General features: G+C 39.7%; 1 protein-coding gene across 1 annotated transcript; it reads right to left on the minus strand.

Annotated features, from left to right (window-relative positions):
• Positions 1 to 1,242: 1,242 nt before the first annotated feature.
• TMEM192 (transmembrane protein 192) lies at positions 1,243 to 27,485 on the minus strand. Its single transcript, XM_060778746.2, has 6 exons — positions 27,299 to 27,485; positions 18,720 to 18,866; positions 17,375 to 17,639; positions 12,126 to 12,260; positions 5,226 to 5,328; positions 1,243 to 3,575 (listed from the first exon to the last, which is right to left on the minus strand). Exons 1-6 carry the CDS (start codon positions 27,332 to 27,334, stop codon positions 3,452 to 3,454), a joined length of 810 nt encoding a protein of 269 aa, XP_060634729.1. The 5' UTR covers positions 27,335 to 27,485; the 3' UTR covers positions 1,243 to 3,451.
• Between the last annotated feature and the right edge of the window lie 203 nt (positions 27,486 to 27,688).

Here is a 27,688-nt window from a genome sequence, read left to right on the forward strand (position 1 = left end):
TATTTCCAACAGACCTCACTACCTCTGAGGATGCTTGCCATAGATGCAGGCGAAACGTCAGGAGAAATGCCTCTAGAACATGGCCCTATAGCCCGAAAAAACTTACAAGAACCTAGTGATTCCAGCCATGAAAGCCTTCGACAATACAAGATTTAGTTCCCCTATTGTAGAGGCAGCTTAAAAGGATTCAGGTTTCCTACATCTCACCCCGTTGAATCTATCAATCCTCAAACCACTGAAACAATTAAATAGAGAAGTACCCAAGTGATTTTTTTGGAGTGTAAATATGATCAGTAAAAGTTTTGATCTCACAGTTGCAGTAATGGTTGCTTTGAAATTTGGTACAGCAGAAGCAAAGTCATTGGTAAACTTGTTCTTCAAAGCTCGGAATAACATTAAGTTTGCTTCAATTAAAAGAGCGCATCTTGAGAATACAATTTAAGCTCTATAGGGTAAACGGAATAATTGAATAGTTGGATTAGGGTCTTAGATCATGTCCACGATAGGAAAAAAAAATCATCAAACACAGCTGAAATATCCAGGACAGTACAGTCAGTCTCGCTTATCCAACATAAACAGGCCGGCAGAACATTAGATAAGCGAAAATGTTGGATAATGAGGAATTAAGGAAAAGCCTATTAAACGTCAAATTAAGTTATGATTTTACAAATTAAGTGCTGAAACATCATGTTTTACAACAAATCAACAGAAAAAGCAGTTCAATATATGGTAACGTTATGTAGCAATTACTGTATTTATAAATTTAGAACCAAAACATTGCAATGTCTTGAAACAGCTGCGGATCCGGGCGGGAGGCAGACTGCGTGGGATAATACAGAATGTTATGAGTGAAGGTTGAACAAGCAAGACTCTACTGTCGTATGAAGGTTTTTAAAAAATATATAGAAATAAGTGTTTGTATGAGTATGCTTCACCTGCACTTTAGGCACTAAACACATAGTTAAAATAACTATGGGTTACTAATTAACTGCTCAAATCTTGTTGCTTGTGAGCAAACAATATATATGTAGGAATGATGGTTTAATAAAAAACAAAAGAAAGTGCAAGGCAACAGGTTTGTGTAACACTGTTCTAATGGGCAACGTACCCGATTCAGCACAAAATCAATACATGGACTGACAATTATGACTGATGAATGTCGCCATTGTCTTGTGTTCCTCAATGAAAGCAAGACCTTTAGCATTAATTAGCAGAAGATGAATGAATATCAGCAACTATGAATGGGGTTTGTTGCATTTATTATTTCACGACATTTAGTACAAAATACAGAATGAGTTACATACAAATTACATCAAAACCTGAGTGTCCTTTAAAAGGAAAATTATGCCTTCTTGAGCTTTCCTATAAAATCCCAGCTGTGTTTAATGCACAGCTTAAAAGGCAAAAACATATTAGTGTTGGAAGCAGCCAGTTACGGTGTCCTTATACCATCCCTTATAGAACAGTATAAACCTATTCCACTGAAAGTGGAGTAACAATTCACATCCAGTTTAAAAGGGAGGTATGCTTTTCTTCAACCAGCACATGTTCAGAGAAGCCTGCTGTTGAAATGTTTTGCCTTTCTGCAGAAATACTGACTAGGATATACACACAAAAACCAGCTTTGTTGACAAAAAGCAATGAGGTACACAGGCAATCGATAGCTGCTTGCAGTTGGATAAAGAGCTTAAAAGCAGAACATATCCTTCCCAACAAGTAGCAGCAGAGACAAGAAACCAGAGACTTCAAGCTATACGTTTTGTGAGGGTTGAAACATCCACTTGGCTTTTAAAGGGTGCGGGGTGGGGATTGGCATTTTCAAAGATGGAAGCACTGGATATCATATTCACTAAAATATTTCCAATTAACAGTTGCAAAGTATTGAAGTGGGGAAAGAAAAAAATTAGATTAAAATTTAATTTAATCAATTTCCAAAGTTCAAAACAATCAAGGATGTGGGAATTTCCTGTAAACTGGAGCGTGTTTACTCTGTGTCTCTGTATATCTCATATTTAGGAATAATGAACAAGTGATTGAAAGAATTTAAGGCTATTAGGAAAAACATACTTGTTGCTCTTCCAAAATGGAAGCAATGCCTCATTGAAATTTCTGGATTTTCTGACTACTGGATGACGGCTCTTCCAGTTATGTGAAGAAACCGGAAAACTGAATTTTTAGTTAACCAGACTTATCTTTGTGCTTCACAGTGCTCTTTGCTACATATTGCTTGATGTTGACACAAGTGGATTAGCTACTTCTTTATTTTTTCTTTTCCCCACTTTATAGGACAATGATACTACTATCGTTCAGATTAACTCTGAACAAATTCATGACAAGTAGCATTGTCATGAATTTAACAATGCTACTTGATATTTTACGCTCCTGAAATCTCAATTCGGTTTCAATGATGACATTGCTCACCTTTCCATAGGAAAGTGGTTCTTAACCTGTAGGTCCCCAGGTGTTTTGGCCTACAACTCCCAGAAATGCCAGCCAGTTTACCAACTGTTAGGATTTCTGGGAGTTGAACGCCAAAACATCTGGGGAGCCACAGCTTGAGAACCCCTGCCATAAGGGAAGGTCTCCAACCACAGGGTTGTATAGTGGCTTCATCCACTGCAATTGTAGCACAGAAACAATAATTTCTAATCCTTTATTTAGACTCTTGAATTTAACAATGCTACTTGATGTCAATGCATTTACGGTACTGAAATCCCACCATTCACCAAAATTTCAATGATGGCTTGATGGCCCTGGGACACTGCTCACCTTTCCATAAGACAGTGGTTCTCAACCTGTGGACTCCCAGGTGTTTTGGCCTACAACTCTCAGAAATCCCAGCCAGTTTTCAAGGTTTTAGGATTTCTGGGAGTTGAAGGCCAAAATATATGGGGACCCGCAGGTTGAGAACCCCTGCCATAAGGGAAGGTCTCCAACCACAGGGTTGTATAGTGGCTTCATCCACTGCAACTGCAGTACAGGTACAATAATCCTTAATCCTTTATTTAGACATTTACATGATTATCACATCAACTGCAATACAAATACAGACAATATTCATCTTCTGATATACCAGGACATCTAACTTCATATTGGTTTGGAAAAGAAATTAATCCCGAACTATCACAAAAATCTTTGGTAATTTGCAATAGTTTTAGCTTGAAAAGTGCAAGAACCATTGTCAACTGACTGAGGAGGAGAAATTTTCTCTGGTCAATGTCGGTTTCCTGTAATACAGGGTTTTTAGGGAATATTCTCTTTAAAATATATGTCCTTTTAAAAAAAGAAGCACCAAGCCAGGAAAGATCCAGTAATTGTTCAGAACCTGGGCTAGTGGACTGCAGTTCAACTTACAAAAGGAACATATTCTGCTTCCAGAAGAAGAATTAATATTTAAGTTGTTCCAGCATTTCATACATCCTTCATTCAGCCAAGTGCTTTCTGGCCATCATTAGCTTCTGCCCTGCTGGGATGTTAATGCCAGCAGTCTCTTACTAAGTAGGGCATTGTGTCGTTGAAGGTACTCAATCACATCTCCTTGTTTTTCAACTATTTCTTCCAAGCTTGAGGTGTCCCTGAAAGGCAGAAAATCAAGCAATTCTTAAGAGTTTCATTTCCTGCTGTGACACTCATTTCACCGAAGGGAAAAAGAGCTTTTCTGTTTCCAGATTTCTTTTCATTCATGTCCTCTAACATTTTCCAGTATTACCATAATCACACCTATTTCCCAGTATGGTACTGGGATGTAATCCAATACGATACTGTCAGGACCTGAAAGATGCCAGAATCAGTTTATGGTTTTTTGTGTAAATATATCTGTTTATGGATTTTTGTGTAAATTGGAGCTAAATACCATGTGACCTACTACACATTCCTATCCATTTGGGGGAGAGGGGAGCATTGTAGTAGTGCCCCCGGTGGCACAATGGGTTAAACCCTTGTGCTGGCAGGACTTCTGACCAACAGGTCAGCGATAAGAATCTGGGGACAGTGAGTTGAGCTCCCTCTGTTAGCTCCAGCTCCCCATAAAGGGACATAAGAGAAGCCTCCCACAAGGATGGTAAAAACATCAAACAGCCAGGCGTTCTCTGGGCAACGTCCTTGCAGACGACCAATGCTCTCACACCAGAAGCAACTTGCCATTGCTCAAGTCACTTCTGACACACACACACAAAAATGTCAGTGCTGCCACAGAGCTCATTATTTTTTCCTTCCCTCCTGAAAGGAAACAAGACACTATGCAGTGCAAGATAATACTTCTGTTGTCTTCTGCACAACGAAGACTGGATATAATTGCAACCAAATCTCAGCAATGGGTCCAGTGCAGTCCCCTCACACCCAAACTATCCACCTTTTTTATTGTGTCAGAAGTGACCTGAGAAACTTCAAGTCACTTCTGGTGTGAGAGAATTAGCCATCTATAGGAACATTGCCCAGGGGACCACCAGATGTTTTTCTATTCTGTGGGAGGCTTCTCTCACGTCTCCACATGGGAAGATGCAGCTGACATATGGCAGCTCACCCTGTCTCGCATATTCGAACAGCCAACCTTCAGATCAGCAGATCAGTCGGCACAAGGATTTAATCCACTGAGCCACCACGATTCTAACTGATAAGACATAATTGAAAAAAACTATAGCACAAAATACATTAGGAGCTATTTATCACATCACAAATTACAGAAATATCAGTGAAACCCACTAATGGTGTGTATGTACCTTCAAGTGGCAGACAGACTTATGGCAATTCCATCCATTTCATAGGGTTTTCTGATTCAAAAACTAGTAGGAGGTAGGTTTTGTTAATTCCTCCTTCTGAAATGTAGCCCACTGCACCATTGGTCATCTCCCCATTCATGTATTAACCAGGATTGACCCTGGTTAGCTTCCAAGATCAGATGGGACCAGGTGCCTTGAGAACATTTATGTCCACTACGCTTTTAAAATCCATTTTTTTAAAATTAAAGTTTTTAGCTGCTTCAATGTATTATCTTTTCAATAAAGACCATGTGCATAGGGACACTTTTTAAACCTATGCTTTTAAAATAATGTTTCATATGGTTTTAATTCTAGGGAACAATATTGCTTAAACATTTGCATGCTTTGAATTGTGTGTTGCTTCATTTCTATGTCTTTTTATTCTGCAGTACGCTTTGTGCCCCACTCTTGGGGAAATGTTGGGATATAAATAAAATTATTCACTGAACAAAGAACAATAGAGATTACCTGAATCCAATTTCAGAGGTAATTCGATTAGGGTAAGTATACAACTTTTCCTCTTCTATTATATCTGGTCTTGGTTTCGCTCGATTAAAGTTGCTTACCTTCACTGGGATTAAAAATAAGATGTTTAAATACAACTGAACTTGTATTTCAGTTATATTAAAGCTTTTTCTACATTATACTGAAGTTTACTGAAGCCTGAGCTTGTTCATACTAGTATCTTACTTTCAGCTGTACCCCAATGGAGCTGATGCAAACACCAATTTAAAGATAGACAAAAATAATGAAAACAAAGTTACTAGAAACAAAGATACAAGAAGAAGAACAAGAGGAGGAGGAGAATGGGGAAGAGAAAGAAGAAGAAGAAGATTCAAAGAGTCAAACATAAAAATGTTAAATTAGGCAACAATTGAATCAAGCGTGTGTTCAAAGAGCAAGGAAACAAGTTAATCTTTTGCAGGCAAGTCCTCCATGTATATGGGATGCTGTTATACATAAATACCTCCTCATGAGTTGTTGCCAAATGTGTCTCTGATGACAATGGCATACAAAAATGGACCACAACAAGTGGTCTTTGGACAGATAGACTGACCCAGAAAGAAATGGTCCTTCGAGTAGTTTCAAGTATTTGCAGCTCTGATTGGTGACACGTAACACACTGAATCACATTCCAATGCTTTAAAACCTGCCCTACCACCCGAGAAATGAACACAGTTTATTTGACTTGCAGGTTTTGTCTTTTTACTTTATACTGCTTAGTAATGCTGACTTGTTGTTAACTATTTAGGTTGCTTCAGAATTGTTTTAAGTGGTTTTATTGAGAAATCTCTGCACACAAGATATAAATACTTTTAATAAATAAGTTAATAACATTTTTCAGAAGATGTTTTTTCTTCTGGCTCTGTTCTGCATGTGGCGAAGCATTCTTGAGCAAACTGCAGCCCATTTACATTAAAAAGTGCAGCACAAGTGGTCAGAGGAAAACTAATATTATTTATTTTTAATTAATTTATTTATAGTATTTATATTTCACACTTCTCACTCCGAAGGGGACTCAGAACACATATATGGCAAACATTCAATGCTGTTTATACATTGACAAGACAGAAATTGTACGCAGAGGTATATATAGGCTTTTCCTATCTTCGGCATCTTAGAGGCTTGTGCTTGGTTCTGGCTGAGGTGGGCGGGCGGTGCTGTCGCTTGATCTCCCTGCCAAAGAGTTTTGCTTATAAACTTCCTCGTTGATCTAATTGCCATTTTCTTTATGGGTGCCTTAAATGCCTCCCTGCTTTAAGCAGTACCTATGTATCTACTCATGTTTTGTTTTCTAACTGATAGGTAGGTAGAAGCTGTACTAAAGGCCAGGAGCTCACCCCGATCTAGGCTTTGAACTGCCAACCTTTCAATTGGCAAGATTTACTGCAGCTGGTGATTAATCTGCTGTGCAAAAGCCCGACACAGCAATGTTACACTCATTTGGATCCTTCACCTCGCATCATTCAAACACAGAGGCAGCAGATCATGTTTTGGACATGATTTATGATTGTGCAGTCAGTGTGCACATATTTTTACAACGCACAAAAGGAGAAGTCCCCTTTTTAAAAAACCTAAGAGTCCAAATTTCCACTCAGAAAATAAAGGAGAGAAAAATGGAAGCAGGTATAAACAGGAAGCAACATGCTAATTTTCAAATCTACATAGGCACTGACTTAATTGTTACTACCAGCTAATAAAATTGTTATTTGACTATGGAGGTCTGTTTTGATTTAAAACATGAAGACATCGCCTGTATACCCTCTCTGAGTGAAGTTATAATTCAAATGTTTTCTAATCCCACTGTTTGGGAAACAGAACATATTAGAGTTATTGTGTCATCACTTTAATGCTATTCTGGGCCAGAGCAAAAAAAATATATTTGGTTTGTGTTTCAATTCAGCTGGGATGTTCATCAAAAGTAGGTGGCATGTGAATGTACCAAATCACTTTTGAAAGAAAAGTAGTTCCCACATCAACACAATGCTTCATTTTCATCGACTCTGTCAGCATCACCTTTTGAACAGTCCACTTCTTCCTATCTCTAGTATCATTGCTTTACGAGACCACCTGCTATGTAGGAAAAGTTTGCATGACTGATCAGAACAGTAACTAACGCAGATGTGTAAACAAGCTGTAAAGTAATCAGTTTCCTCTCCATCTAACTCACAATTCATCTATTCAGGTCAAGATCTGATTACCTAAACATACGCATCACAAGAGGCTGAAAACTAATTATATATACCAACAGGTGTCCCAAAGGATTCAGAAATACAATTCCAATCTATTTGGTAGGGCTAGTGGTGCAGAAAGATTGGTGAGAGGCAAGATGGAGAAATTAGTCGTTCTTTAACACGGAAATAAAATCTTCCAAGATTTGGGCTCTAAAGTAAAGCCCAACCACTAAACATCAAAATCTGAAAGGCATGGCTATAACCCAGAATGGATGGTGCAGCTTTTTTAATGGGGACATCTATTAATACCAATTTATTGTTGCTGTGCACTTTCAACCTCTTACCAACTTATCTTGATCCTAAAATAAACCTTTCATGAATTGGGTTGCTGTGAATTTTCTGTGCTGTATGTCCATGTTCCAGAAGCATTCTCTCCTGACGTTTTGCCTGCATCTACGGCAGACATCCTCAGAGACCTCACAACCCCTGAGGATGTCTGTCATGGATGCAGGCAAAACATCAGGAGAGAATGCTCCAGGAACATGGCCATACAGCCCAGAAAACTCAAAGCAACCCAGTGATTTTTTTTTGTCATGTCAGGAGTGACTCCTGGTGTGAGAGAATTGGCCGTCTGCAAGGACGTTGCCCAGGGGATGCCTGGATGATTTGATATTTTTATCATCCTTATGGGAGGCTTCTCTCATGTCCCCGTATGAGGAGCTGGAGCTGATAGAGGGAGCTCATCCGCCTCTCCCCAGATCTGAACCTGCGACTTGTCGGTCTTCAGTCCTGCCGGCACAGGGCTTTAACCCACTGCGTCACCGGGGGCTCCAACCCAGTTATTCCGGCCATGAAATCCTTCAATAATACTTTCATGAGTTTTTCTTGGAAAGATTTATTGGGGTTGCTGTTGCCTTCCTCTGAGACAGTGAGACTTGCAAAAAGGTCATCCACTAGGTTTCCATGGCTGAACAAGGATTCAAATCCTGATCTCCAGATTCATAGTTCAACATTCAAGCCACTATACTATGGTGTCTTAATAATGGTAATGCCAACATCATGTAAGATAACACCACTTTGAGAATGGAACCAACTCAAATAATTCTGTGCCAACTACAGGAATACTCAAGTTACTAGGAAATCAACTTTTGTGAAGTAAATCATACATTGTTTAGAATAGGAGATAGATAGTGAAGAGGAGAACAGACATGGAGGCAAGAGAAACTGGAAGTGAAATCTTTTGCAAAGCAGAACTAAAAGTGGAAAACAGATGCTATACATATGCTAAAAGGGTTTAATACACAGAACAACTGTGAGTATCAGCAACTCAATAGATACAGACAGATCTAGTTTCACACATCATAAAGTCTGTTTCAGAATGTTATCATTCTTCCATCTTGCCACCATCCTAGTGGCATTTTTATTTTGTGTGAAAACGATATACATCATAGTAAATTGGTTATGGAAAATTGGTTGAATAGTTTGAAAAATGTCTGGTGTTTTCTGTTCTCATAATACAGTAAAAAAAGGTAATGTTCACACTGACTGTTATTTACATTCAGATCTGTCTGTCTGTCTGTCTGTCTGTCTGTCTGTCTGCAGCCCAGGGATGTGGAACTGCCTCCCTGGTGTTTTGGACTGCAATTTCCAGAGTGCCATACTGGTTAAAGCTGAAGATATCTAAAGGGCAAAACACCTGGAGGGTCTAAAGTTTCCCACCACTGATCTAAGTCATTTTGTTCAAGGTACTATCTTTTTTTGTCCATTGCATAAATGGAGTCTGAATATGCTTGGAGTGACTTTAAAACCCAAGACATTTATAGCTGTAAGACTCTCTTCATCTGAACTTCAGCAAAGCAAACCCCAGTAAGACCAAGAAAGCTGTCCTATCAGTTCTCTTGTCTTAAAAACATCAGTGACAGCTCTTTTAATGTAAGATCTTACAGCTGAGTTACTAACACTCAGAGCTACTCAACTGACACCATTAAAAGCCAGTTGTTTTGTTTCAAAAACAACAGCACTACAATATTTCTGTCCTTGGTTCCCTCTCTGTAACATTTTACATTGTATTTGCATTGCTGCCAACGCTATGATATTCTTTCTTCACTGGAAAGATAACCAAGGACATTATAACACGTAGCGTTCACATATTGCATTCAAATTTTATCAGGTTCTGTGAATTGTGGAAGTACCTCTTGCATCAGCCACTTCCACAGCAACCCTGTATGCAAAAATTGAGAGCCTTGCATTATGTGGGCCGAGATGGAGCTGCGTATCAGTGCCAGGCAAGAAACCCCTTCAAGCAGCTGCTCAGCCACAAAAGATGGCTCTCACTGCCAAGCGAGGGATTTCTGAATCAACAGCTGCATTTTGTGTGTTCTGTTTTTGTGCTGGAAACTGCCCCAAGCTTTTGGGATAGGGCAGCACGGAAGCTGAAACAACATTTTTAGTGTCGTGCTAGTGAATACGTTTGGACCTCCCACTCTGAGGATTTCTAAGGTTTACTGCAACAGCACAAAGTTAGAAATGCTTGACTAAACATCAGCTTCAGTGGCTTCTCCTGATGTCAGCTTGGTTCTCAAACATTCTGAATACACAAAGGCTATTTAAACACTAGAATTGGCACACTTCATCTAGTAAAGAAGTCCAACATGTTGGAACTGTAGTACTGAAGAATGTTAGATAGCCAGCTGTCTAATCCGAGTCATATCATATCTTTAGAATGTATCTGGAAAGGAAATGATGGGTTGTAGTGTTTGAAGAATATGGGAAATCATATCAATGGTTAGCCCTCCACATTTGATGGAATTAGGGGAGCAGGGCTTCTGCAAAATAAAAAAAAATACCACTATTTCATTTCACACAAGAGGAAGCCTCTCTAGGAATCTCTAGATCCTCTAACACAGTGTATCTCAACATGGGGGCCGAGACCCCTGTGGTGGGGGGGGGGGTCATGAGGGGGTTTCAGAGGAGTTGCCAAAGACCATCAGAAAACATGTATTTCTGATGGTCTTAGGAACCCCTTTGGCAGAGAAGGCTGAAGATCTCTCCACCTGTCCTTCTCTTCCTTTTTGGAAACTGACAGTGAATCCTCCCACTAAAAGCCCTTCTTTGCTGTGATGGGCCCACCTCTCAGCCAAGGGGAGGGGCTGTTTTTTAGAGTCCAAGAGGGGAGGGGAGAACAGACGTGGTCAGAGCATAGCAGACGAGGGAGAGTTTGTGAGGCTGGAGGAAGGCTCATGCCAGCGAGTCCCTTCAAGGCAAGAGGGTTCTGTGTGGGAAATTTGGCCCCACTCTATCATTGGTGGGGTTCAGAATGCTCTTTGATTGTAGGTTAACTATAAATCCCAGCAACTACAACTCTCAAATAGTAAAATCAATACCGCTGCCCCCCCCCCCCCAACCCCACCAGGACTCAAATTTGGGCATATCAGGTATTTGTGCCAAATTTGGCCCAGTGAATGAAAATACATCCTTCATATCAGATATTTACATTACAATTCATAAGAGTAGCAAAACTACTGTTATGATGTAGCATCAAAAATAATTTTATGGTTGGGGGTCACTACAACATGAGGAACTGTATTAATGGGTGGTGGCATTAGAAAGTTGAGAAACTCTGCTCTAACACAACTCCATGATCAGCCTCTCCGAAAGTTGACCTTAGAATCTCAACAGAGGACATAGAGATTCCTAGAAAGACATTTTCTCAAATAAATTTCTTCAGAATTACTTTATGGTTAACATCTGGTGGAAACTGACCACACAGTCTCATTGGAGGCTCCATAAATTCCTAGAGAGAACATTTGTAATCAAATCTGCAAGCAATCATATCTGCAAAGGTCAAATCCACACATATGGAGGACCAACTGTTTGTCTAGTTTGACTAATAATAAAAGTAAAATACTAGTTTGTACTAGAGCAGTTGTTCTCAACCTGTGGGTCCCCAGATGTTTTGGCCTTCAACTCCTAGAAATCCTAACAGCTGGTAAACTGGCTGGGATTTCTGGGAGTTGTGGGCCAAAACACTTGGCGACCCACAGGTTGAGAACCACTGTTCTAGAGGGTATGAAAACATGGCATGTTTTCAGGCCTTCCTGGGCTCTAGGGGCAAGTCGGGATACTTTTCAATTTTGCAATTTTTTCATTTTGAGTTCTTGAGATCCACAGCTGCACGGAGGATGAGGGCGGTGGATGGTGTGAGCTCAGGAGTTCTGGGCCACGGCGGGCTATGCTGATTGGGTGTCTGCGCTAAGTCCAGTGTCAATATGGGGGCCAACAGGGAGCCGGGGGCCGCCAGGTTGCCTCAGGAGGGGTGAACCGGCCCAGGCCGGAGACATAGCACTTGGCGACACACAGGTTGAGAAACACTGTACTAAAGGAAGAAGTTTTAGGAGGCAAAGAAAACCTTCACTGGAGTGCTTGGGGACCTACAGGTTGAGAACCACTGTTATTAGGTTACACTTGTTTGGTTTGCTTTCTGTATTTTGAATGCAATATAGGTTAAGACTCCATTGTCTTACATATTTAAGCTTGCGGTTTATAAATATTAATCCTTATACGTTTCATATGGTTAAAGATGTTTTTGTGGGTGTGTGTAAACATACTTTAAAAAAAAGAAAAGAAGAGAGGGTGGGTACAACATTCCATTATAAGTCATTTACACTAACCAAAGCAATGCTGAAGTTCTCACCTGTGTAGATAACAAGGCATATCAGTGAAAGTATTAGCTCTGCAGTCAAGATTCCAAGGATGAAGCAAAGGTACAGTTTATTGTGTTTAGGAAAAGAATGTTGGGCTGCCATTATCAGCAGTAAAGCTGCGTTACCTATTAAAAACAGATGGTACACGTTAGAGACAAAACCATCTAGACATTTCAAAGCCCTAAACTTCCCTCAAAATAGCTGTAACATAGAATCAGAGTTGGGAAATAACTTATTACAAGTTAATAACTCTACTTGTAACATTCCTTTTGAGGGATAACAAGTGGGAAACAACTTTAATTTTCAAACAAAAAGACTAGCAACATAATAACCTTTGATGATGTAATGAAAAACATGTACTTGTTACTCTGAAAATTTTGTTTTTGGATAGTAGGATGGAAATTTGGGACGTTTTTAATTTTTTTAAAAAAAATTAATAGATAAAACTGCAATTTAAAATATTACTGATGTTACAGTTGTGTGCCTTCAGACCATTTCTGACTTCTGGTGACTTTAAAGTGAACCTTTCTTGGGGTTTTCTTGACAGAAATTATTCAAAGGGTAGCTTTTGCCATCCTCTAAGGCTGAGAGAACGTTACTGGTCAACGATATACCAATAAAAAGTTGCTTTAACATGTTATACACCAGTGCTTCTCAACCTGTGGGTCCCCAGTTGTTTCAGCCTACAACACCCAGAAATCTCAACGAGTTTACCAGCTGTTAGGATTTCTGGGAGTTGAAGGCCAAAACATCTGGGGATCTACATGTTGAGAACCACTGTTATACACTCACATAACACAGTGAGTTAAAAGGATTTTTGAAATGTTTGGAGCCCTGCATAAAACAGCATTGAACATGCAACCAGTTCTATCCAGCAGCCAGAAGAGGAAAAAGGAAAAAGGGATGGAGAGAGGGAACAGAGTACTTTACACATTGTTCCTATAATCTGACAGAAGAGAAAGTAACAGGCTGGATGCTATCCTTTTCCCCATGTATCCTTCCCAAACATTTGACTATTAACATTGATAAATTACATAAAGATAGTGGATGAAGCTTTACAAAACAGAAAAGCATCACACCACTTCATGCTTGTTTTGTGAAAATGGAAACTTAGGTTAATCTCACTAGAATCCCAAAACATGATATCTTTCTGCTGAAATAAAATACAATGAGAAATGCATAATACCCCATCACTTACAAGTAGCACAACTCACAAGAAGTAAAGGTAAAGGTTTCCCTTGCCATTAAGTCTAGTTGTGTCCAACACTGGGAGATGGTGCTCATCTCCATTTCTAAGCTGAAGAGCTGGAGTTGTCTGCAGACACCTCTTAGGTCATGTGGCCAGCATGACAGTATGGAGCGCCCTTATCTTCCCACCAAAATCGTTCCTATTGATGTACTCACATTTGCATATTTTCGAACTGCTAGACTGGCAGAAAGTGGAGCTAACAGCCAGAGCTCACCAGTCCCTGGACTCGAACCTCCAACCTTTCTATCAGCAAGTTCAGCAGCTCAGCGGTTTAACCCGCTGCACCACCAGGGCAAGTACAGACACAAAAATAGTTGGCTTACGTTTTAAAAATGTTTTAACAGTATACTTAGCTAAGACTTAATACAAATTGAAGGAGACACCTTATCTGGCATGCCCTTAATGAGATCATTAGCTTCATTTTCTCCAGCTCCATTCTCTTACATACCTAAGCTGCACTAAAACAAATATTTGGAGCCATCGGAAGTCCTTGTTTTTACCTTAACTGCTCTCCTTTTCTGTTTATTTCTAAGACTTATGTTACATTTCAGTTCTAAAAGAACAGCACAAATTTACAGCATCTGCAACATGATATTAAGATACTGTTAGTTTAGTTTGCTATGTTTTTTGATTTTGTCATTATGTATTATGTTTTTATTCTTGCTTGATTTTATATTTCCTTGTTGGAAGCTGCCATGAGTCCTTTTGAAGAGGGGGGTGGTCTATGAATAAAGTTTGTTTATTTATTTATATTTACAACATACATACAATTTACATAGAGATTGTGTTGGTCAGAATGCTATTCTGATACAACTGATGGAAATTTGAAGCCAGATCTACCTGGCAGGTTTTTAGAATGTATTGAAATGATTAAATGCTAATATTACATTTAAAGTTAACCAGCCGCATCACATATATATTAGAAGATTTGTCATTTGCACCCTGTGTATTTGTTTGAATATGCAAGCAAATTTCAAGATAGCTAGTAGTTATGGCTTTTCTCACAGAAAGCAACATTTTATCTCCAGCCCCAGAGCTCCACCTAGTGGCCACATCTCAATAATGTATTTAAAGTAGAAAACAGGCAAAAGCTATTAGGTTCACAGATTTTATCAATATTTTAGTGGGATATTCAATGTACATTCTTGATTTGGATTTTAATCAAAATAACGTGTGTTTTGAGTTATTGAACACTTACAGTTTTGTCTTATTACATGATGTAGACATAATCAGTTAACAGACTAGTAGAAATACTGGGGCAAAAAGCACCCTTCTTTCTAAGTATGACACATGCATGTAGCACTCAATCTCTTGCTGATTACTCCAATAAAAATAGAAAAATATTTCCCAGTCTGCCAAATGATAACTCTGTCAAATGTTGCAGTCAATGTGCAGATTTAGACTTAATAAATGCCTAGATGAGAGGATAATGAAACCCAGGCTCCTTCCCCACAGCTGAATAAAATCCCAGATTATCTTCTGGCAGTGTGGACTCAGATATCCCAGTTCAAAACAGATATTGTGGGATTTTCTGCCTTGATATTCTGGGTTATATGGCTGTGCGAAAGGGCCCCCAGAGTATGCAACCTTCAGAATTAATAGAAAGGAGTAAGGACATAATGCAATAATTATCTGGTAAACAACAACTCGATTTTTAAAAATGACCATTATACCAACTTAACAGCAACCTGAGTATCTTACTAGATAGACAAATCCATGCCAGTGTGCGGAAGGGGTTTGCAGGTAAATTTGGTATCTTGAAATCCAAAGGAAAATAATATATTATGGGTAGCTGGATTGGTAATGCAGAAAATTACATCAAAATCCAAAATCAACAATACTTTTTTGGGGGAAACCAAAGCATAAAATACCTTTTATGCATGTTTTCAATGCTTCACTGGCTCTATTATCAAGCGAAGGTGTTAAAACCATACAGCAGAAAAATGCATATGGTATCAAAGCCACAGGCTTACATATTGTCTGAGATGTTGTTAGTTAAGGTGGTACAGGTTGAACATCCCTTATAAAAAATACTAGGGACCAGAAGTGTTCCATATTTCAGATTTACAGATGGATCACACATCTTAACATTAAATTTATGTTTAATGTATACCCTATAGACGTAGCCTGAAGATAATTATATACTATATTTTTCATAATTTTGTGCATGAGTCAAATTTCCTGTACACTGAACCCCCAGAATCAAAGGAATTTCATCCAATCATGTGAACATTTTTGGGGTATTTTGGAATTCTAGATAAGAAATATCCCCCCCCCCCCCCCCCCGGTGGCACAGCGGGTTAAACCACTGAGCTGCTGAACTTCCTGACTGAAAGGTCGGTGGTTAAAATCCAAGGAGCGGGTTGAGCTTCTGCTGCTAGGCCCATCTTCTGCCAACCTAGCAGTTCGAAAACATGCAAATGTGAGTAGATCAATAGGTACTGCTTCTGCGGGAAGGTAACGATGCTCCATGCAGTCATGTCGTCCCCATGACCTTGAAGGTGTCTGCGGACGCCGCCAGCTCTTCGACTTAGAAATAGAGATGAGCACCCCCACCCCACAGAGTCAGACCCGACTAGACTTAATGTTAGAGGAAATCTTTACATTTAACCCTAGATAAGAAATGCTTAAAAGATTTCACTGCAGGCTGAGGCCATGCCCCCTTATTTGGCCAGGTGAGGCCTCTCCTTGCAATGAAATCCCTCAATACCATCGTAATTGACACTAGAATGTAAGCCAGTGATTCTCAACATCATTTTAAATCCTGTATGATTTTTAACATCTTTGACTGATAAAGGACCCAGTGAATCTTCAAAAGCCTGAAAAATGTTTATATTCTGGAGTTGCCCCAATGCTTTCTGTATTTTGTAGAAGATGGAGCAAACTTGTTTGATACTGCTGCAAGAGAGGAGAAAACCCAATGGATTCTAATAAAAAGGTAAGAGATTCCACCTAAATAATAGGAAGAACATCTTTACTGTAAAAGCTATCCGTAGAATACATTTCCTCAGAAAGTGACTCTCCTCTTTTGGAGGTCTTTAAAAAGAAGCCAAGTAGGCATCTTTCAAGAGTGCTCTGACTGTGTATTCTTGAAGGGCAGGAGGAGGACTAGATGCCCTTGTGGTGTCTTACAACTTTACAATTCTATGTAAATGTGTGAGTATGGCAAATGCAATGGTTTAACTTGTCTTAGTTCTCAGGAGCCATGCTCACCAAAGCTTGAAATATAACCCAAATCATAGAAGCAGGATATGAAAGTACTGTTCTAAAGAAAGAAGCAACCTCTATAAACCCTTAAGCAGGCTAAAACACTCATTGTTTTCTTTGGCACAAAAATGTATTACTCAGCTTAGCATAATGGCAAGGAAGATGTGATTAGGGCAACACTACTTGTCACCAAAGAGAAGACACTCAGGACAGCCAGCAACTTCTTCTGCTTCATCTTATTCATCTGTTGTAATACTAGCTACAGGTAAGCTTTATTATGACATATATTCTTGAAAACACAACTATCCCTGAACACTGCAGTAGTGATAAACAGTCCTTGTCTGAGATCCTGTATCTGCCAATGAAGTGGCTTTACACAACTTTCCAGAATATCAATGTAGCATATGTGATCAATTTTCAACAAATGCCTCACAACTGTCCAACTGCAATGCACAAGGAAATGCGCACTCATGCACTACTCTGGACATTTTAATATGTTGCCACGTGTACAGTGGTTTCAACACCCACAACCCCAGTTACATCACCATCAGCTAGATACAACTGCTGTGCATTGTCCAAAAGAAGAAAAACATGTGCATATTAGAACTTACATCTTGATATGCCAATAATAGGATGCCCTTTGATGTTTTCAAGTTACCTAAGTAAAACAAAATAATAGGAAGCTAAAGCTAGCTACCCTGCTGCCAAAAACATCTAACACGTAAAGAAGAATTCACGTTTGAGAGATTCATAAGAATGACCAAGGATGGGAAATTAGCTCACCAGTAGACTGAATTAGTAGAGGTAGCCTTTTAAGATGTCTTGTGGTTCGGTAGATTAGAAGATAGCCTTTGCTTCTGACCTTGCTGTGCTGAAAGTGAATATATCGTTCCAGGAAGACATGGAGGATCCAGAGGATCACCTTTGCAATGATGATAACACTCTGTAGTTTCAATGGATTAGTGTAGCCTCCAGGGCAGACATCATCACCTGGCTCAGAGTAAGAACAACACATACCTGCCACGAAAGCCAAAACAACAAAAGCAACCTAAGGAATGAAGTAACAAATTGAAGAATTAGCATGAGGAGAAGAGCATCACTAAGGTAATATTACCAATATTTACTTAATGTGTTGTAAATGTAACTATTCTACCTATTTGTGCGGTGGCGCAATGAGTTAAACCTTTGCGTTGCTGAACTGTTGATCTAAAGGTTAGCTCTTCGAATCTGCGGGTTGGGTGAGCTCCCGCTGTTAGCCCCAAACAACCTAGCAGTTCGAAAACATGCAAATGTGAGTAGAGCAATAGGTACCACCTCGGCAGGAAGGTAAACAGGCGCTCCAAGCAATCATGCTGGCCACACAATCATGTGGTGTCTATGGACAATGTAGGCTCCTTGGCTTGGAAATGGAAATGAACACCTCCCCCAGAGCCCGAGTTGAGAACTGCCCTCAGAAGTCAGAGATGAAAGGGGAAGTCTTTGCCTTTTTCTGTGAATTTCTGTCTCATTGTATTAAAGCATTTAATGTTTGCCTGTGTTTGTATATATACTGTAATCCGTTCCAAGTCCCCTCGGGGAGATAGGGTTGAATATAAATAAAGTGTTGTTGTTGTTTATTTCCATCTAGACCAGAGCCTTTACATTATGAGCTAAATCAGGTCAACAAGAAATTCTTCAGCCTTCTATTTAGAAAGCAGCTAACAAGGCAAATTCTCTCTAACACCAGCCCATGCCAGCATACTGAGACATTAAGATGGGACTATGATTAATGTCTATGCAGCGACAAATGGCAGAACATTTTGGTTTTTAGAAGCTATTAATTTTCTTTCTATATAATGAGTCTAAACCCTTGTTTTAAAAAACACAAAAACTAGCATTTGAAAATACTTTCATTTTTAATCATAATTCCTCATATACAGTCTGACTTCCATACCAATCACATATGTATTGCTAAGAATATTTTGGTATAGTGATAACCCTCTGAAACGGAGGTGTGTATTCTCTGGGGTGTTTGAGAATTCTTGGGTGTACAGAAACAGCCCTTGAACACTGTATGTGACCCACAGGCATTAAACTTAGTTCTGGTCTAAAAAATATCTGATTATTTTCATGTTCAACTTGAACTTACATGTAAAAACAACAAAACATTGGCAACGCAGACTGTAGGGATTGCATGGAACCTTGGACGCAATCTGGAATGCAATGCATGGTGTGGAAGGAGAGGAGCATCAAGCAGAGGGTCATCATCTGTACTCTGAGTTATTTCCAGAGACCCCTGAAACAGATTGACATAGTTATTACAACTGAAAGCAATAATATTTTGCACTTTAAACATGAAACGGCCTGAACTGGTTATATCTGCATATGCAAATTGTTATCCACCTGAAAAACAAGATCCTCCAATAAGCACATGTACTTGGAAGGAAGGACTTCAATGCAATTTTCACCACATACATATAATTACAAATAGTCACTCGCAAAGTAAAAAGATGATAGATTTTGATCTACTGGTAGATTTCTAGGTGACATTCAGTAAATCAGAAGGGATTTCTCATTCACGATTCAACAACTGCCTAAACCGCTTTCACACCTGCCTAAATTCACATGAACAAAGCTTAAGATACAAGACTATATTAGTCAATAATTCCAACGTTTGGGCACATAAATCTTAGTTCTAAGTATCTATACTAAGTTCCAAATGGAAAACCCCACTTTAGAGGTTTTTGGGTGTGGGTGTAGGGGAGAAGTATATCTGAAAAAGAAGAGAGGAAATACAAAGAGAGAAGATGAGGAAAACTCTGCTCATTCCTTTCTTTGGTCTTGCTAGGGATGAGCCAACCAGGGCTTTAGATAAGGTAGTTTACTTTCTGATCTCTCCGTATCAACCCATAGATTGGCTTTGCTTGTTTTCTTTTATTGTTCCTAGAAACAATACAATCACATCTGTACCAGCATTAAGACAACATCTTGCCATTGCATGCTGCTCATAGAGACAAAGGCGAATAAGAAATGTGAGTTGCTTTCACCCCTTCAGTTTGAACAAGGAGGGGCAATTTGATGAGAGCTTCTAATCTTTGCCTTTTGTCATTGCCTGTATGTTGGATTCTAGCACTGACCTATGCATAAGCTTACATAGATTTTTGGATTCATTTTTTTGTCTGAGAAACTGTTTCCCCCGTAGATTTGTGGATCATGTGCATTAAACTAAATTGTTTGTGTTTTCCCCCATAAAACACAAACAATTTAGTTTAATGCACATGATCCACAAATCTACCAGTAGATCAAAATCTATCATCTTTTCACTCTTGGTTTGCAATTCTTGTTCCTTGTTGTGTTTCTACTTTGCAAGAGCCTTCTGTGAGCTATAAATCCAGAAATCTCATGATCTAAATTTCCTTGTAACTTATTCAAAGGAAATGAAATTTTCCACTGATTTATTTTCAAAAGGAGATCAATTCCTTAACATGGTTACTTGATATTTTCCAACTCTGTGCCAGGACAGCCCTTCCTGTTTTCTAGATATTTTGGAGAATGGCTCTAACGATTTGACTCACTGGCCATGCTGCCCAGGGCTGATTAAAATACAGTCCAGACTGATCCAGACCACAGTTACCATCATATAGCTTTAGTCAAAATATGTACGATTACTGTTGGAAATAGCAACCTTCTCAAGCCTTCACTAGTTATTTGTTATGTATATAATTTAGATTGCTTACTGTATTGTATATGTGTGCATTGGTATGCAATTTGACTTTAATTCTTTGTTGTGGGAGGGGCTGCCGACCATGTGATCAGGACTGGGCTTGTTCAGGACTCGGACTCTATTTTAGAACAGAGTACCATTTAGGCTTCAGTAGAGAAGTATGCTTTAGACCAGGGGTCCTCAAACTTTTTAAACAGAGGGCCAGGTCACAGTCCCTCAAACTGTTGGGAGGACTGGATTATAATTTTAAAAAAGAATGAATGAATTCCTATGCACACTGCACATATCTTATTTGTAGTGCAAAAAAACCCACTTAAAAACAATATAATAATTAAAATGATGAACAATTTTAACAAATATAAACTTATTAGTATTTCAATGGGAAGTGTGGGTCTGCTTTTGACTGATGAGATAGAATTGTTGTTGTTGTTGTTGTGTGCTTTCAAGTTGTTTCAGACCGTGGCCGTGACAGACTTTGTATTTCTAGGCGCAAAGATCACTGCAGATGCAGACTGTGGCCAGGAAATCAAAAGCCGCTTACTTCTTGGGAGGAGAGCAATGTCCAGTCTCGATAAAATAGTAAAGAGTAGAGACATCAGACTGGCAACAAAGATCTGCCTAGTCAAAGCCATGGTATTCCCTGCAGTCACCTACGGATGTGAGAGCTGGACCTTAGGGAAGGCTGAGCGAAGGAAGATCAATGCTTTTGAGCTGTGGTGTTGGAGGAAAGTTCTGAGAGTGCCTTGGACTGCGAGAAGATCCAACCAGTCCATCCTCCAGGAAATAAAGCCCGGCTGCTCACTGGAGGGAAGGATACTAGAGACCAAGTTGAAGTACTTTGGCCACATCATGAGGAGACAGGAAAGCCTAGAGAAGACAATTATGCTGGGGAAAGTGGAAGGCAAAAGGAAGAGGGGCCGACCAAGGGCAAGATGGATGGATGGCATCCTTGAAGTGACTGGACTGACCTTGAAGGAGCTGGGAGTGGTGACGGCCGACAGGGAGCTCTGGCGTGGGCTGGTCCATGAGGTCACGAAGAGTCGGAGACGACTGAACAAATGAACAACAACAACAACATAAATATATATTAGAATCTAAACATTAGCAGCACTGTATGTGGGTCATCTACTTCTAAAAGACTAGTGGAAAAGTGCATAATTAGCTTGGGCTCCTAATTTTTATTTGCTTTCATCAGAAACGTAATGAACTGATATATATCACACTAAAATGTTTACAGTGTTTTCTTGCAACTACGTGGTTATGAATTCACTTGTTCGATGTCCAACAATATCAAGATTTTGAGTACTTGTTCTTTATCTTCTCTGCCCAAATTATTTAACATAAAGGAGGGTCAAACAGGAGCTATATAAAGAGAAACACTGGAAATCTGCCCAACAACATTTGGATTCTCTGCTTCAGTCCAAAATCTTCATCCATCACTGCTTTAGAAGCTTCTCACTTCAGAGCATAAATATAAATTGTATTCTAAATCTCTGTAAGACAAATGCCACAACATATGGAAGACCCTGCAAAGGTAATACTATCATCATTATTATCATAATTTTATTTATTTCCTATTTTCTCCTTCTAAGATTTCGACTGTTTTCCCCTTCTAAGAATTCTGACCTTCCTTATTATATTAATAAAGACACTTGGTTGTGATTCTGGGAAATGCCCAGAGTATTTATAGGCATTTCCCCTTTTCTAACTACACTGCAACCAACTGCGTTATAACCACTATCAGCTATTGCAGTGCACCAGAACATGAGATATTGGACTGCTCTTATGCTACCAACTTCACAGCTTAGAACCAAATTCTATACTGTTTTACTTGAATATAATTGACAATTCTGCACTACTTTTAGGTTTCTTAAATCAAGTGTCCATAGAAGAGCATAGGTGGCAAAACTCAAAATACTTCTTCTTTGGAACTCCTCCGTCTGAATGTAATTTTCTTTCATAGACTCAATAAGAAGAGGTACAATAGTATGATGCCAAACTGGTAAGAAATAGAAAGTCAGTAGTTTAAAAAAATCTAACACAGCAGTCATTTACACATTTACCCAGAAAGAAGTGCCACTCTCCTGGACCTAATCCACTTATCCAGCTAAACTGGTGAATAACTATGTAGTAAAAGAGAAAAAAACGAGAGAAAAAAAACTGTACTATATATACTGCATAAGCCAACCTCATGTATAAATCAAGGTCAGATTTTGTGCCACAATTATGGATTGTGACGTGATCCATGGATGAGTCAATATTATATCAGCCCCATCTGCTCTTTTTGGGATCATTTTTCCTTCCAGGTATTACAAAAGGATGTTGAAGAGAATAGAGAGGGTTGATGCTTTTGGAAAGCCTGGGAAGAAAAATGGTCAAGGTGGCAGCTCTTTGGCATTTCCAGACAGAGTAGAGGGAGTTGTTGCTTTTCTTATGTTCTCTAAAACTTTGGACTAAGCTATATCTAAGCCCTGCCAGAGGGATGCAATGAAATATAGAAATGGAAGCAACAAAAACAATTGATGCCTTCCAGATCGCCACCAAATAAGAAGGCACCCACCAAACAAGTAAAGGTATCTGGCAGCCATTTGTGGCAAGGAGGGGCCCTTCGGCCTTTCAATTCACCATCCTCCCTCTTTCTTTCTTCCTTTCTTTTAGCTGAGCTCACCATTAAGCTCCTTCCTTAGCAAACGCTGGACTCTGAAATATTTGTCCCCATGGCTGGTTTGTGGGCCACTAGACACTATCTTGCATTGACCCTTGCTCTTCCTTTGGCTTATTTTAAAACTTTTGCCTTCCTTTAGTTAGCATGTCTCCAAACTCTTCCCACCCAGTTGCCGTCGCCATGAAGGAAGGAGCAAAAACTATGGTAGAAGAAATCAGAAAGCCATCGCCTCCACCATTTTCCAGCCCAGTAATTCTAAAGAAGTAGTTCCCAACCTTTGGTACCCCAGGTATTTTGGACTTCCACTCCCACAATTCCTAACAGCTGGTAAGATGGCTGGGATTTCTGTGAGGTGAAGTCCAAAAAAGCTAGAGGACCAAAGGTTGGAAACCACTGTTCTAAAAGGTTTGAAGTTGTGCTGCAATTGAAAGAAAAAACCTGCTGACCCATATATAACCTGACGCAGTTTTGGAGAGGTCAATTTTTGGGATTTTTTCTTTTAACACATAGAGAAGTATATACAGAATGTTCCAACAAAAGCATCTAGGTCTTGTGTTCCACAGAACAATTTCTGAGGGAAAAATAAAATTCACAGGCCAAATTTGTAGAGATACAGTCTGAGATTAACAGAACAGCACAGACATACTCCTTCCGCAAATACACATTGGAAATCAAACTTCTTTGGAGGCTTTTAAACAGGCTAGATGGCCATCTGTCGGAGGTGCTTTGAATGCGATTTTCCTGCTTCTTGGCAGGGGACTGGACTGGATGGCCCAAGAAATCTCTTCCAACTCTATGATTCTATGAATCTGCGAGTCCTATATTTACACCAAACCTTACTTGTTAAAACTTTGCTGCAACTAAAGAAATTCCCAAGTTTTTCAAGAAACTTGAGTCAAAACGAAATTGTACTGGGAACATCTGCTAACTTTAAAGAGACTCAGGCTCTTAGCTGCTATAACAGTTTCAAGCAGTGATTGCGAACTTTTTTTTTGACCAGAGACCACTTGACCGGGGACTACTTTGGTCAGGGACCACTTTGATCACTCTCTAACTTTAGCACCAAAAGGGTTACAAATCAGTTTTTGGTCAACTTTAGATTTGGTTTGGCTATTGGGGGTTGCTGATTCAGAAAAGTGCATTGCATAGACCACATCAGCTTTAGTTTCCGATACAGAACATATGCCATCCCGTAGTCACCATCTGCTTGCCCACAGAAAACCATATTTATTAAGCCTCAGCACTATAAGAGGGTTTTGCAAGACCAGTTGCTCTCATTGCAATGGTGTTAACAATGAGGCTATGGGCCATATTTTGGTTCTTGCAGACCACTGGTTAACCATGGACCACAGGTTGGGTCATCACTGGCTTCCAGTAATAAGGACAAATGCATTGGAACACATCTTTATGATTGGGTCTGTCTGTGAATGGGAGGGAGAGACTTGAAAAGAGAAATTTGACCACCCAAGTATTTGCACTGGAAAGGTAAGCACTACGATGATTTTATCTTGTCATCCTTTCCAATGTATTGTCATGCAGGCAGATGGGACTTTTAACTCCAATCATCCACAATTAGCTGGACATTCAGGTTTTCAAAACAAGTGTATACACAGGTAAAAGCACAAACAATCATGATCTAAATCTCAGCTTTTGGGTTTCTAAGCTTTTCAGCACATCGGCAACCACTCTCTCTCTCTCTCTCTTTCTTTCTTGAAAATTCATTGCAGACCAGCAGTTGACCCCTGGAACAGCTCTTTTACTGATCCAGATCACATGCCTTATTCTCCCTTCTTCCTATCTCTAAAGATACTAGAACAAACTATGATTCTCAAAATGAGAAGACACACCACATCATATGACCCAGACAGTATTTAACCCCTGCTACCTTCGCATGGAAAATCACAAAGGCTCTTACAGACTTAAAAGGCTTAATAAACGTATTAGGGCAAGAGCAAGACCTTTTGTAGACTATATATAGCCTGCTGCACAAAAGGTCTGCGGTTTTATCTACATTTATTTCTAGACAAGGGTAGATATTTATATATGTGTGTGTTTATGCATTTTATTTTTGCTGTGTGCCTTCAAGATGTTTCTGGCTAATGTTGACCCTAAGGCGACCTGAAGAGCATGTGACTTGCTGAAGGTTACTCAATGGGTTTTCATGGCTGAGTCACATTTCAACACTTACACCTCAAGATCACACTATATATAGTAGTGCAGTATTGAGTATTACATTATATACGTGTATTTATATGAATATATACACACAAATACATGTACATATACAGTATGTATGTGTTTGCATACACAAATAATAATAAGAAAACTTTATTTGCAACCCGCTCCATCGCCACGAGGGGACTCGGAAGCGGCTTACAGCAATATAACAGTGCAAACAATGTGAACAGTAATAAACATATAACCAATATTAAAATTATTACAAACAAATAACAAAGCACAGTCAATATAACCAAAACAAACAAACAGGTGTATTTGACTATTTGAAAAACCACATGAGCGCTGCTGTCTGTGAAGGAGGCCCTGCTCTCGGTCCCACCTCCGTCTCAAGTGCGGCTGGTGGGGATCAGAGAGGGGGCCTTCTCCATGATCGCGCCCCAGCTCTGGAAGTCCCTCCCTAAAGAACTAGAAATGCCCCCCTCTCTCTTAGCCTTTAAAAAAGTTTTTAAAACCTATTTATGCACCTTAGCTTACAGAGAGGACGACTAGTACATTTCCATATAGACTGTCGCCTAGATATCGGAAACCTACCTCAGCCCACAGGATGCCGTAAACCACTTTGTTTTTAATGCCTTCCTGGTTTAACTAGTAAGATTTTATCATGTGGTAAATGTGTGTGATATGTTATATCATGTTTATCTACATCTTCATTTTGTTTTTCTTTGGTTAGTCTTATACAGTCTTACAAGTTTATATGGATGTTGTTTTATTTGTTGCCTTTGATTTGATTTATTACTTGTCTGCTTTGGCACTGAATGTTTGCCACTTTGGGCCCTTCCACACAGCCATATAACCCTGAATATCAAGGTAGAAAATCCTTTGAAGTGAGTTATCCGAGTCCACACTGCCATATATTCCAATTCAAAGCAGAAAATGTGGGATTTTATTCAGCTGTGTGTCATGTTGTTGGAAACTGCCCTAAGTCCCCTAGGGGAGAAAGGGTGGGTTACAAATAAAGCATTATTATTATTATTTGAAACACAACAAGTTGAGTCCACAGCAAACAAGATCACTCTGCTGGCTGTTGTACTGGATCACATGTCGGACACTTCCCAAGTGTCTAGGACTGTGTGATATATTGGCAAATAATGTGTGCAGATCCCAGTAGGGTGGCCTTTTGCAGCTGGTAATCTTGTCAGCACCGATTGTGTTTAAGTGCAGGCCAAGGTCTTTAGGCACTGCACTCAGTGTGCAGATCACCACTGGGACTATCTTTACTGGCTTGTGCCAGAGTCTTTGCAGTTCGATCTTTAAATCCTCATATCGTGTCAGCTTTTCCAGTTGTTTCTCTTCAATCATGCTGTTATTATTATTATTATTATTTGTGTAGCATTATTGTTGTTGTTATTAACATAATTACTTATCAATGTGACAAGTAAAACAACCTAAAACAGGCAAATTCGTACACTATAAAATACATATCTATATAGAAACACAACACACGTACATGCACACACAGAGAGAGATAAGAAATAAATAACAAATCTATACAACTATAAAATAAACTTACAAAGTAAAATATTAAAAAGCTCACAGTACAATATGAAACAAATTTGATAAATAATATACTCAACCCACAATGCATAGGCTGCATTTACACCAGGCATGGGCAAACTTTGGCCCTCTAGGGGTTTTGGACTTCAACTCCCACAATTCCTAACAGCCTTAGGCTGTTAGGAATTGTGGGAGTTGAAGTCCAAAACCCCTAGAGGGCCAAAGTTTGCCCATGCCTGGTCTACACTGTAGAATTAATGCAGTTTGGCACTACTTTAGCTGCCACGGCTCAATGCTACTGATTAATGGGAGTTGTAGTTTCACATGGCCTTCTCTACCTAAAAGGGCTGGTGCCTCACCATGCTGCAAAATCCCAGGGTCCCAAAGCACTGAGCCATGGAGGTTAAAAGCAGTGCCAAACTGGCTTATTCCTCCAGTGTGGATGCACCTACAGACATCAGGGTGCCTTGACCAAATTCAGTTTCAATGACAAGGGTCCCGCTCACTGGGATTTGTAGTTCAAACCCAGACCTCTTCTATCCCAGGCTTAGAAGCAGGCGTTACAAAGGCGCCTTTCCATCCCACCCCATTCTTCTGGCAAACTCACATTGTCCAGCCTTCCAGCAGAAGAGACTCCTGCCATGGCAGGGAAGGCAGGCAAGAAAGGAGAGTCAGCTGCTGCAGCTGCTGCTGTTGCCGCTGTTTTGTTTTTCCAAGGCAGCTACTTCCGGTCCTCCACGCCCTTCTCCTCCTCCTCCTCCTCCAGGTGGCTTAAAGGAAACGCCCCTCCTCTTTCCTTATCTCTCCGCCCCGCCCTTCGCAGCGTCTCCGCTTCCGCCCAAATCTCCGCCTTTCGCCCCGCCCCTCGAGCGCTCCTATTGGACGGTTCTGCTTCTTAAAATTCCCGCCTCCTCCAATCAACACGCCTCCTTCCAACTCATTGAAGATCAGTGTTCCTCAACCTTCCTAATGCACTTTAATACAATTCCTCATGTTA

This window comes from Anolis sagrei, chromosome 5, assembly GCF_037176765.1.
Source record: "Anolis sagrei isolate rAnoSag1 chromosome 5, rAnoSag1.mat, whole genome shotgun sequence".
NCBI classification, from domain to species: Eukaryota; Metazoa; Chordata; class Lepidosauria; order Squamata; family Dactyloidae; genus Anolis; species Anolis sagrei.

Coding starts and splice junctions, on each gene's coding strand:
- TMEM192 (XM_060778746.2), bottom strand. CDS start 27,334: ATGGCAGGAGTCTCTTCTGCTGGAAGGCTGGACAAT. Junction 18,867..27,298: donor CTGCTGGAAGGCTGGACAAT/GTGAGTTTGCCA, acceptor AATCTGTTTCAG/GGGTCTCTGGAAATAACTCA. Junction 5,329..12,125: donor ATGCCTTGTTATCTACACAG/GTGAGAACTTCA, acceptor TTTTAATCCCAG/TGAAGGTAAGCAACTTTAAT.